Genomic DNA, 12,845 nt, shown 5'->3' with positions numbered 1-12,845 from the left:
TGTTTGTTTTTTTGAAGTGCAGTGTGCATGTTTTGTGTTTTTGAAGTGCAGTGTGCATGTTTTGTGTTTTTGAAGTGCAGTGTGCATGTTTGTGTTTTTGAAGTGCAGTGTGCATGTTTGTGTTTTTGAAGTGCAGTGTGCATGTTTGTTTTTTTGAAGTGCAGTGTGCATGTTTGTGTTTTTGAAGTGCAGTGTGCATGGTTTGTGTTTTTGAAGTGCAGTGTGCATGTTTGTGTTTTTGAAGTGCAGTGTGCATGTTTGTGTTTTTGAAGTGCAGTGTGCATGTTTGTGTTTTTGAAGTGCAGTGTGCATGTTTGTGTTTTTGAAGTGCAGTGTGCATGTTTGTGTTTTTGAAGTGCAGTGTGCATGTTTGTGTTTTTGAAGTGCAGTGTGCATGTTTGTGTTTTTGAAGTGCAGTGTGCATGGTTTGTGTTTTTGAAGTGCAGTGTGCATGTTTTGTGTTTTTGAAGTGCAGTGTGCATGTTTGTGTTTTTGAAGTGCAGTGTGCATGTTTGTGTTTTTGAAGTGCAGTGTGCATGTTTGTGTTTTTGAAGTGCAGTGTGCATGTTTGTGTTTTTGAAGTGCAGTGTGCATGTTTGTGTTTTTGAAGTGCAGTGTGCATGTTTGTGTTTTTGAAGTGCAGTGTGCATGTTTGTGTTTTTGAAGTGCAGTGTGCATGTTTGTGTTTTTGAAGTGCAGTGTGCATGTTTGTGTTTTTGAAGTGCAGTGTGCATGTTTGTGTTTTTGAAGTGCAGTGTGCATGTTTGTGTTTTTGAAGTGCAGTGTGCATGTTTGTGTTTTTGAAGTGCAGTGTGCATGTTTGTGTTTTTGAAGTGCAGTGTGCATGTTTGTGTTTTTGAAGTGCAGTGTGCATGTTTGTGTTTTTGAAGTGCAGTGTGCATGTTTGTGTTTTTGAAGTGCAGTGTGCATGTTTGTGTTTTTGAAGTGCAGTGTGCATGTTTTGTTTTTTTGAAGTGCAGTGTGCATGTTTTGTTTTTTTGAAGTGCAGTGTGCATGTTTTGTTTTTTTGAAGTGCAGTGTGCATGTTTGTTTTTTTGAAGTGCAGTGTGCATGTTTTGTTTTTTTGAAGTGCAGTGTGCATGTTTGTGTTTTTGAAGTGCAGTGTGCATGTTTGTGTTTTTGAAGTGCAGTGTGCATGTTTGTGTTTTTGAAGTGCAGTGTGCATGTTTGATATTTGAAGTGCAGTGTGCATTTTGTTTTTAAGGCATCACGTTGGTAGCAGTAGACGAGGCTCATTGCATCTCTGAATGGGGACACGACTTCCGAGGAGCGTACAGAAAACTGGGATCATTAAAGAGAGTACTTCCTAATGTAAGTACCGTAGATGAGGTCATTTCAGCTGCTTTTCTAAATATTCTTAACTTAAACAGACTTGATTTATTTTTTATTTTTTTTAGCAGGAGTGAAAACAATGCCTAGCATTAATGTGTGTGTTTTTTATTTTTTATTTTATTGATCTCAGCATTATATTTAATTCCACCTGGGCATATTTTAATATCTCTCAAACTATTACAGTACTTGTCCTCTCCAAGTAATTCAAAGACTAGGAAAATAAGAAATCCTAGATAAAACTTTAAAACCAGATCAAATAATTGGGTTAGGGTCAACAAGATCCATAGTATCCATTCTATCCATAGTAATTTGCCTGTGGGAGCACACTTCTAGTGGAGCACTGTCCACAGGCATACAGGATGGCTCAGGTTCTATTATTGCATCACCAGTGCACAAATTCACAAGTTTCAATCCACTGCTGGCTCATCATCTTAACTTTACAACATTCTCTATTTTTAACTGTGTATTGCTGGAAGGTTATAGTCCTTGGTGTTTACAGTGTGATAATTGTTACATGCTAACTACAGTACTATAATATAATTTGTATATTGTTTTATTTTAATTTGAATAAAACCTTTTTGTTTATTGACCAGGTCCCTATAGTAGCATTAACTGCTACAGCAAGCCCTTCTATCCGACAGGACATCGTGAATAGTTTGCACTTGGATAACCCACAGATTACGTGCACCAGCTTCGATCGACCCAACCTGTTCCTGGATGTCCATCGCAAGTGTGGAAACATCACACAAGATCTTAAGCAGTTTCTTATTAAAAAGAAATCGTAAGTTTACATTTCAGTGCTGTGTAAAGCACTGGCCAACATTAATGTCACTGTGTATGTATTGAGCATGTTGAAGGACATTAATACAGTACATGGTTTTATAGGGCTTTCAGTGCTACAGCTATAATACCTTCACATGCTTTAAACCACACCTGTCACATGCTCTGCCAACAAAGAGTTATCATATATCGCAATACAATGAAGCTGCTTTTCTTAATATAGAAAGTATATCATGCTGTTATACTGTATGTAACTATAGGTTACAGTAGACTGATTTAAAACTTCAAGTTGTAAGAATTAATAAGGATAGTGGAGTAGTGGTTAGGGCTCTGGACACCTGACCGGAGAGTTGTGGGTTCAGTCCCAGGTGGGGGACACTGCTGCTGTACCCTTGAGCAAGGTATTTTACCTAGATTGCTCCAGTAAAAACCCAAGTTTTTAAATGGGTAATTGTATGTAAAAAATAATGTGATATCTTGTAACAATTGTAAGCCGCCCTGGATAAGGGTGTCTGCTAAGAAATAAATAATAATAATATATTTTTTTTCTTAGTTTTGATTATGAGTTTGAAGGCCCCGCTATTGTTTACTGCCCTTCGAGAAAGGTGACTGAACAGGTCTCTGCTGAACTGTCAAAGCTTGGGATAAACTGTGCCACCTACCATGCTGGCATGGGTATCAAGCCAAGAAGAGAAACTCATCACAAGTTTATGAGAGATGAGATTCAGGTAAGAGACCACATAAGGCACAAAGTTATCGATTGTGCTGTAATGTTGTACTTGGCCCTACTATATGTGTGGGATCTGTTAAAACATGACCTGCTTGGAACAAAATGTGCCATATAAGACAAGCACTTAGCACACATTAGAAATTCCTTTTGAAATTGATACTGAAATTGATTGTATCGGTAAGACACCATATCCCATTTAACATTCAGTTCAACAGTCAAGATTTCCTGCTGTATACTATTGATAGTTTTAAAGGATCTATGTGTCAGATTTGTGAATCCTGTGTTTTTTTCTTCAGTGTGTTGTAGCTACAGTTGCTTTCGGAATGGGGATAAACAAGGCAGACATCCGGAAAGTCATCCACTATGGAGCCCCCAAAGAAATGGAGGCGTACTACCAGGAAATTGGAAGAGCTGGGAGAGACGGATTACCTAGTGCTTGTCATGTAGTCTGGGGTTCAGGAGACATGGCTTTGAACAGGTAACTTTCTTACAGCCATTTAATAGTTAATACAACTTTGCCTTGAGAAAGATGAAACTTGTTAGATAAGTGCTTGAAAAAATGAACTAAATAAATGACGATGTGTGAACTAACAATAGTTCAGAGACCTTTAGTTTTAGGACTTACGAGTAGAATGACATTTCATAACAAATGCATGCATGTTTTCATCACTCTGTAGGTGTCTCGGACACCTATGCGACAGAATCAATGATCCAAGTTCTCAAGATATAACGTGTGAATGTGACATTGGTATTTTGTTGTTTATAGGCATCTCCTGAGTGGTGTTAAGAGCGACAAGTTTCGGGGATATAAAATGAAAATGATGGCAAAAATGGAGAAGTACCTCAGCTCGCCCAAATGCAGAAGGAAGTAAGTTTGTACATAATGGAATTTACCTGTGTTCAAGAATTGGAACCATGGAACAGCACAATGTTTTGGATGGTACATAAATGTGTCCAGTTTATCGTAAGTGAGTCGTGTTGCATTGACCTTGATAAATGTAGCCGTTGTGTGGTGTGTCCATCTGCGATGTTTCAGTGCCACTGTGTGCACTTTGAGGAAATCCTACTACACTTATACTCAACTGTTTATTTGCTAAATAGCAGCCATTGTTAACTTATCTTTTACTTTTCTGCAGAATCATCTTGTCCCACTTTGAAGATAAACAATTAAGAAAAGCCAGCTTGGGCATCATGGGCACCGACAAATGTTGTGACAATTGCAGCTCCAGGTGGGTGTTCTGTTTTTGTGATTTTTATTTATTCATTTTGGATCAGTTTATTTTATAACACGGTATTGTTTGTGAACACCCTTCAACATATCCAGGTATTAACTCAAAAGTGGAAATTTTTGTGAAAGAACTTTAATTCTGGTCCTGTCAAAACCAATTCAGCCCTATTAAACATCTCTGGCATCTATATGGCCCCAGTTAAGCAAGATTGCAAAAACACACCTCTGATATCCTGTAGATCTGTTATCTGAACCTAATTTTAATTCACCTGTTCTAGTATGCTTGCAGCAACAATTACACGTGCATATACCATGTGGATAAATAAAAAAAAAAAAAAAAAAAAAAAAAAAAAAACACCTGATTTTTAAGATTGTATGTTTCAGACCTCTGATTTTTACAAGCTGTGAATTCCTCTTAGGCTGCTGTATGACCCCAGTGCAGACGACACAGAGTCTAACCTGCAGGATTTCGGAAAGGAAGCCTACCAGCTGATGTCTGCGGTCACTGCTCTAGGAGAGAAGTTTGGCACTGCCGTCCCGGTCCTCTTCCTGCGTGGATCTGTGAGTACAGCCTTCAATTGGTTAACCATGCATAGAAATAATACTCAAATACAGTTCAGCACTTTAACCCTCATTGGGCAGATTCTTTCTTAATACTTCTAGCTTAGTTTAACCTGTTTAACCTCTTCCAGTATACGCAGCGGTTGCCAGACAGGTTCCGTAAGCTGCCCCTGTTCGGCTGTGGCAAGAACATCCCTGAAACCTGGTGGAAGGCTCTGGGACGGCAGCTCATTACAGAGGGCTACATGAAGGAGAACTCCGGACAAACCAAGTTTTCAATCACCTGTGGCTTGGATCAAAAGGTAAGAGCTGTTGACGTGTTCTTCAGCATGGTAAAGCAGCATAAGTAGCAGGAATGAACTCAAACAAACAAACGGTGCAGATCGATCTCTAGGTCATGCGTGGATATATGATGATGTTGAAGAGCCCTCCGGACCTGCTGCAGCACAAGATGCAGAGCGTGAAAAAAATAAGTTTTACTTTTTTCTTTTGAGAAATGCCTGTAATGTTGCCACCGGCTTAGTGCCATTTGGCCAACTCTATTCCATTTACTCAGAATCCACTAAAAGAACACCAGCGGTATTTCGATATTTTTGAGTGATCCACATGGCAAGTAATAGCTAAAAAGAAAATTATGCTTGTTGCTACTGTCAGCCAATGAACATAGTGAACAACCAAGGAAAGACTAAATCTGATCAACTGTTAAAGTGCTGCTGACTGACTTTGTTTAAACAAACTGTGTGACTGGATGTGGGGTCCATCAAAAGATAGGTGGCCATTTTAAAACAATCTCCCTTTATGAAGTAAACTATAGACCTCCTGTGTGAATGGAGTTATTGACCCGTCTTCCCTGGCTTTAGTCAGCAATGTCTTACTCTATATGATGCTGACCTTTACTGTACTCCTTTGTAATGACCTTTGGAAAGACGTTTTGTAGTGGCTATATGGAGCTGAAGCTTTCTGATTGAAAAGGGCTGGTACTCCAGTCTAAGAGAGCTGAACAACCAGAGACCAGGTTTGCACTGGATAAACCCAAATCATTTGTGTTCTTCTTTTTATAATCCCCAGGGGAGGACGTGGCTCAGCAAGGCAAATGATGAATCGCATCGAACCCTTTTGCTTCAGCCAAACACCGAATTGTGTGCCAGGTTTTTCACTGTGCCAAAGTTATTATTATTATTATTATTATTATTATTTTATTTTTTTACCCCAGCATGACAGAGCCATGTTTGTGAAGGAAACAAAATGGGATTAGATTGAGCTCTGGCTATGCATTTCTGTCATGAACAGGAAACTTGTAAATCAAATAGAAGATGTAATTCTGTTTAACTTAGTTGATGATTAGAAATGAGTGTGCTCTTTTTTAATGTACTTTTTTAATAAACGTGAAGGCTGTTCAATTGTATTCAACTGTATTTTATAATATTCATGATTGTTGTGTATTTTTCTTTTAGTCGGTACCAAGCCCCATCTTCTGCAGCCTCGCCAGCCCCATCCAGCACCCACCCCTCGGGCGCAGAACCGCCGGTCAGTTTGGGGCTTCAGGAATGTCATTAACACTATTTGTACCCTAATTTTGATCAAATTCAGTATTCAATTATTTATTTATGTTTTATTATTCCAGCAAAACACAGTAACTGTTAACTAGATTTGAACACTCCTACACGTGTTTGAGACAATCAATTTTTTAATTTAATATTTTACAGTCACTGTAGAAAGCTTGAATGTGTTTTATAAAGCTCTTAATATAGCTTCACTGCTATGCAATGGCACTGGTTACAGTGAAGACTTCAGTCCGAGCAAACTGCAGCAGATGTGAGTGTATGATGAAGCACTGGTCACTTTGCACAGAAGTTGGAAACAGGCACTGAAAATAAAGAACAAGTATTGTAGATGTATTTCAGTTTTTTTATGCAAACATAATGGCTAATCAAACAATCTTTGCCCCCTTTTTTGTTATTTATTTGTTTGTTTTTTTAAGAAATCTCAGATTTCACAATTTGCATTTCCGGAAAGAGAGAGGCTTCAAAGAACGTCTACTCCAACAAAAGCAGGGTAATACAATTTTTTTTTAAATAACATTTTAGATTATAATCTATACTGTGTTTTACAAATGTTACTGTATCTACAGCAGTCAATTTACAATGTTATTCAGACAAATACACGATAAAAAAAATGTACTAATCTTGCTGTTTTGTTTCTGTGTGAAGCCTGCAGATTTCAGCATTCAAGTCTCCACCAAAGACAGCACCTTCACAACCTCCACCTCCTACTGTGTGTCCCAGGGAGCTGGAGCTTCAGGTAAAGAGCAGAGCCTGGCTGTACTTACAGGTGCCAATGGAAGGTGTTTGAGGTTACTTTTAGTCGTCTTTTTTAAAGAGAAAATAGGGTGAGACGAGACGGGTGGAAGGGGGGTTTACATATACTGGGCTGTACAAATGTCATATCTAATAGAATATTGGTCAACTCTGCAGAGAGCTGGTTAACAAGGTTTCATGGAATAATAAACACATTTTCAGAGTATAAAGTATTTCATAAAGTGACTTTAGTATCACTGACGTCATTTTATCTGACTTTTTTTTTTAAAAGCATCAGATATCGGGGGAATTTCTGTGTTCTTTCTGATTAGCCGGTGATGGTTGAGTGAAGTTTTTTATGCTGTTTTGTCTAGTATTCAAATACTTTAAGAGCCGCCTTTTGAGATGTTCTATTCATCCATATACCAGAAATGACCATTGCAGACAACTACTATGCGAGTTAAAGCAGTGCAGTGTTTAAAAAAGCATTTATTTCACAAGGATCACTATGGTTGAACTAATTGCAGAATGTAGTACTTTTTTTATTCTACATTGTCAAAGAATGATAATTGGTTTAGTTGTATGTTGGTTGTATGATGTTGTTGTATGTTGGCTGTATGATCTTGTTGTTGTATGTTGGTTGTTGTTGAGCAGATGCCGTTATCCAGGGCGACTTGTTATAAAATATCACATTACAGAATATCATGATACAGATAAGAGCAGTTATGAAAGTACAATATTCAAGTATTATATTCAAGTAAGAGCAACATAAAGAATACAGTAAATTAAGAAAGTCTAAGGACAGTTAAAACTTATAGTAAATATTTGCTTATATGAATAAGTCCAGTAAGAACACATATACTGTGTGTGTGTGTATGTGATTTGCACAACCATTAAAATGATACAGCATTTTTTTTAAAGAAATCCCACCCAGATACTATAATAAATACCTCCATAAGCACTGCAATTCATTCATTCATTCATTCGCTTTGGGTCAGGTAGATTTTATTAGCTTATAAAAACTTAAATCTAAAGTGGATGCAATTGCATGGGTCAACTCCTTCCAACTAAATCACCATGTAGTGTATCAATGGGTGTGAATGGTGTCTTTATCCAGGGAGTGTTGTATGGCAAACTTGTGGCTGGCAGACAGAAGCTGGCCAACGAGAAGGACGTTCCTCCTGCAGTGCTGGCTACGAACAAGATTCTCCTTGACCTTGCAAAGATACGGTAAATTCTATAAACTGATCGCTCCGCTCCCAGGGCAGTCCATTTTGGAAGAATTATTATTTTTTGTTGTATAATCTGTGTTCTGCAAGAAAACGCAGGTAGGCAAATTGTGTGGTGTCTTTGTTTCACATTTACCATATACGAAAGGTCGATGTTTTTGGACCAAATATACTTTTGTTTGGGACAAATTTGATTATGCACCACTTTAACTGTACATATACAGACTGATGTTATATCCTAGACTTTCTTCTAGGACGTAAAGGATTAAAAGTTCTTGTTAATCTTTTATTTTTATTTTTATGGGTTCTTGTTTTTTTTTTTGCCTCAGGCCAACCACTGTTGAAAATATGAAGAGGGTTGATGGTGTGTCTGAAGCTAAATCCAGTATGCTGGCCCCTCTGCTGGTTGTCATCAGTGAATTCTGTCAGTCGGAAGACCTGGAGGTAATGGGCTCATGACTACACATTAAACTGCATTTGCAGTTGCACACCTGGCTAGTTAAACTGGCAAATCTAGCCCATCTTATGTGAAGCTGTTCTTTTTTTGCTTCTGACAGTCTGGTTTTCTGATGTTATGGTTTTTAGTTTATAAGAAGGAGCGAAAGGATGGACACCTTACACCTCTTTACACACTGCTGTCTGTTAACAGGCTCAGTAGCTTCATCTCATTTGCAGTGTGGTTTGGAGATGACGGAACCTGCTGGAAGTAATAAATAAATCCCTGAATATCTTTCTTCCCAAGGCAAACACATTTTCCAGCCCATCTGGTGGCATTGAGAGGAAGTGTCCCCCTGGGATGAGCTCTTCATGCAGTGCTCTTCCTGATAGTGTTCGCATCACCTACAATCTCTTCCAGCAGCAGGGCCTGAGCTTGGTGAGTAGCGTGCTTGTACTGGGACAACGACAGTACCACTTTCCATTGGAGCCTGTTTCACAGACACTGATTTGGTAACAGTAAGTTGTCTAGGATAAGTGCTATTTGTGGTTCCATGTAACCAGGTGTAAATGCTGAAGTACCATTGTTAGGTAAACCTGCAGTTTTCTGCAACTTTAAAACATATCCCATCAAAAGAAACTTATCACTGTTATAACACCTTTATTAAAAAAAAAAAAAGGTATATAAATGATGGACATTGACGAAATGTTTTTGGTTTCTTTTTAATCGTTTGATCATTCTACCTTGACCATGCATATGCACTTAATCACCTAATTAGTGAGACAGTTGATTGGACACTGGATATGGAGTGATTTCAGCTGTTGAATTGCAAGCTTGAACAAAGTGGGCGGAGCTCATATGCATAAACGCCAGGTTTAGCTGGCCAGTTAAAAGATTTAACGTTTAGCTAAATATTGAACTAAAACTTAAATCTCTTAACAAGATTTAAAATTTGCTAAATATTTAACTTGTCAGCTAAATCAGGAGTTTATATGCAAATGAGCTCCGCCCGGTTTGTGCTTTCACGCAATTTGATTGGCTCTTGTAATGCTGAAAATATTTAGCTAAATGTTAAATCTAGTTAAGGATTTAAGATTTAGTTAAATATTTAAATTCACAAAGTCCAAATTTATTTGCGATCAGCCAAATTTTGATTCTCAAAATAAATATTTAATAATAAAATATATATTTATTTTTAAAATAAAGATTTAGCATTTAAATGTTAAAGTTGCTAAATATTTTAAGATTTATAAATTATATCTGAATGTACACATTTAAAAAAATATTTATTTTCACAACATTTATAAATTGGGGAAAAAAATCCAAGATTTAAGTTAAATCTGGAAAAAGACATGTTAAAATATTAATACTTTTTATTTTTTTTACACGTGGCACCACATTATTTATTTATATATATATATATATATATATATATATATATATATATATATATATATATATATATATATATATATATATACACACACACACGGCTAACTAATGTCACTGTTTAATAAAACGAACCCAGTGTATTTTTTTTAATTTTTTTTTTTCAAACCTTGTTTGATATCCCTTATTCTGTTATTACTTCTTAATTAATTTCTTCAAAATTGTACAGCATTTAAAAATGCAGTGAAAAGGCAGAGTGGGAGCATACATATTTGTGAACAAACCAAACCAGTTAGTATAACACGTTGCTTGAATCTTTTAAATGTAGGGGTACTTGGATAAAGGCATCTGCTAAATAAACAAATAATAAATAAGCAAATAAAAACCGTGCTGGAATTAGCTTTCATTTTGAAAACAGCTCGGTTGTGGTTGTACCCTTATCATTTATAAGGTCATACAATGCAGGATTCTACAATATTGTGGCACACATTAACTTTTTTTTTTTTTTTTTTTTTATCGTCGTTTTTTATAGTATGATTTGGTTAGTTACCGAAATCTCAGTCAACAACTGAAGACATAAGGGGATCATTTTGCACCACTTAATTTGCACCGATGAAACATAACCTGGTTAACTGTACTGATGGCACATCAAATGCTTAGATGACAGATATGGTTGTGTTCTTGTAGAACTGAAGGATACAACAAAATACATTTAGACAACGAATTGCATTAGTTCCATTACTTAGGCACAAGGTGGTTTCAGTAAATACTTTCTGATTTAAATATAGGCCTGCTGCGTGGTAGTTTGGGTTATTCAGTCTGTTTAAAACAGTAGGAAGGTGTTTATTTTTTAAAATTATTGTTATATATAATTAGTTCCAAGCAATGTAATGGCTTTTATTACTTTTTGAAAAACGAACGAATATCCGAACAAATATTTAAATTGAGAGAATAGCAGGACATGAAAATCCTGTGTCCTTCCTAGCACTATTATTTTGAAAGCCTGATCGAACCGCGTCTGTTAGATGATTAATCACACAGCATGCTGTATATTCCAGAGGAAGGTCGCTGACTCCAGGAGCTTGCCCGTGTCCGTGGTTGGTTCTCACCTGTCCCAGGCCCTGAAAATAGGGTACCCCCTGGACACCGAGCGAGCCGGGCTGACACCTCAAACCCAGAGAAAAATCACAGATATCATCAGAAGTTCTCCCATTAATTCCGGTAAGGCATTATAATTTGTGCACAGTACAATACAAGACAAATGTGAATCTTTTAATCCTTTTTTGAAGATACCTTGTTGATTTTTGAAAAATAAAATTTCTTGTGGGGGGGATTTACTGTACCACTCTCCTCTTACAGTGTGCACAAAAGGTGAGTAATTGCACCCTCCGTCACTGTTTAAAAATATATCAGTTTTCATCAAGACTAGGCAACAGAATTTTACATTCCGCAATTAAACAGTTACATTGTAAACCCAGCAAGCTGATGTAGACTAAAAAAACAGTAATCACATGTATGTACCAGCCCCTGGGCATTAAACTGTGAAATTAGCTGGGGATTGGTTTGAGAGAAAAGCCAGAACATTTGATAATTTATCACAAAAGAACAGCAAAGTTTAAAAGAGCATTTCCAATAATTTCAAATACACCTAACACAGGCTGACTCTCCGGTCATTAAGCTGTAGGAGTGAAAATCCAAAACATGTATAGCTTGGTTAAATCCTCCAGAGAATTATTATTATTATTATTATTTATTATTATTATTATTATTATTATTATTATAATAATGCAGGGGTTGCATTTCCATGCATCCAGGGATATAGCGCGTGACACGATTTTGAGTTTTACGTTTTTCTAGACAACCACTTACCCTACTGTGACAAAACTTGTTGACGCCATTCTTTCAAAGAAGCGATTGGGAGTATCAGAATCTGAGATGTATGGACGCACCAGTCTGTACTTCTGTCACATTTGTATAGATGTTGGTACCCGTAGTTCTCATTGTATATGTTACTAGCATACTTGTTTAATACTGCTTTGTGAATTTGAGAGTATATATCTAAATTGTTCTGATTTTATGGTGTGCTGCTTGTACGGGAACCTGCATTGTATTAGCAATGTCTGAATGGATCAGATCCCCAGTGTATTATTAGGTGTGGATTGTACCTTTTTAAAATGTGTTATCTTTAAAGACCTGAGCAGACAGAAGGCTATTCGAGACCTGGTCCCTCAAGACATAGAGTCCTACCTCATCAGTCTGACCATCGCATTACTGCAGAAACAAACTGGAAGTGGCCAACCAGGACAGCAGAGCACTGGCCAGTCTGGACCCAAACAAGGCCCCTCGAATTCGGTCAGCCAGCAACAGAAGGTGGTGACAGTAAAGGAAGAGGCTCTGACCTGGATTGAAGCAGAGGTGTGTAAACACGGTTCAGGTGCAGCATAGCATGCAGTACTGCAAGACCAGTGCTCCCTTAATACAGGTTCTCACGACTCACTCGTTTGGTTAGACCATTTTGGCTGTAAGTTGTACTGTATTTTATTGTACAGTATAATTGCCCTTCACTAATACACTGCCCATAATATAAAGAAAGTTTGCTAATTTTTGTAGTTATAGTATCTACTTGGCACATGAGCAGACTTTTTTTATACTTGTTTTTCTTTCTATATACAGAAAACCCTTTTTTTACACATATTAAAGGATGGCACCAGTGTAGAAAATAAGACATGCATTGTTCACACAAGCAATGTTGTGAATTGTTTCTTCAAATACTAACCCTAAAACAAATACGAATACCCCTCCAACAGCCTGGTGTTTGTGCCTCAAAGTAGTGTGTTAATAC

The 12,845-nt window shown here is 37.2% G+C and overlaps 1 protein-coding gene across 2 annotated transcripts in view; it reads left to right on the top strand.

Annotated features, from left to right (window-relative positions):
- Positions 1-12,845, top strand: part of LOC117409515 (bifunctional 3'-5' exonuclease/ATP-dependent helicase WRN) — a 29,804-nt gene that overhangs the window by 12,262 nt on the left and 4,697 nt on the right. The window contains exons 17-33 of one of the 2 annotated variants that reach the window (XM_034015696.3): positions 1,226-1,332; positions 1,947-2,134; positions 2,687-2,861; positions 3,160-3,341; positions 3,630-3,731; positions 4,000-4,092; positions 4,511-4,652; positions 4,784-4,954; positions 5,721-5,818; positions 6,107-6,179; positions 6,643-6,707; positions 6,863-6,953; positions 8,067-8,179; positions 8,508-8,622; positions 8,921-9,052; positions 11,062-11,224; positions 12,195-12,418. In XM_034015696.3, coding sequence (XP_033871587.3) covers positions 1,226-1,332; positions 1,947-2,134; positions 2,687-2,861; positions 3,160-3,341; positions 3,630-3,731; positions 4,000-4,092; positions 4,511-4,652; positions 4,784-4,954; positions 5,721-5,818; positions 6,107-6,179; positions 6,643-6,707; positions 6,863-6,953; positions 8,067-8,179; positions 8,508-8,622; positions 8,921-9,052; positions 11,062-11,224; positions 12,195-12,418 — 2,234 coding nt within the window. Of the gene's footprint in view, positions 1-1,225; positions 1,333-1,946; positions 2,135-2,686; positions 2,862-3,159; positions 3,342-3,629; positions 3,732-3,999; positions 4,093-4,510; positions 4,653-4,783; positions 4,955-5,720; positions 5,819-6,106; positions 6,180-6,633; positions 6,708-6,862; positions 6,954-8,066; positions 8,180-8,507; positions 8,623-8,920; positions 9,053-11,061; positions 11,225-12,194; positions 12,419-12,845 lie in introns of both variants that reach the window. The other variant, XM_034015695.3, reaches the window with a different exon arrangement.

This window comes from Acipenser ruthenus, chromosome 2 (genome assembly GCF_902713425.1).
Source record: "Acipenser ruthenus chromosome 2, fAciRut3.2 maternal haplotype, whole genome shotgun sequence".
Lineage (NCBI taxonomy): Eukaryota > Metazoa > Chordata > Actinopteri > Acipenseriformes > Acipenseridae > Acipenser > Acipenser ruthenus.
This window is presented reverse-complemented; position numbering and strand designations above follow the sequence as displayed.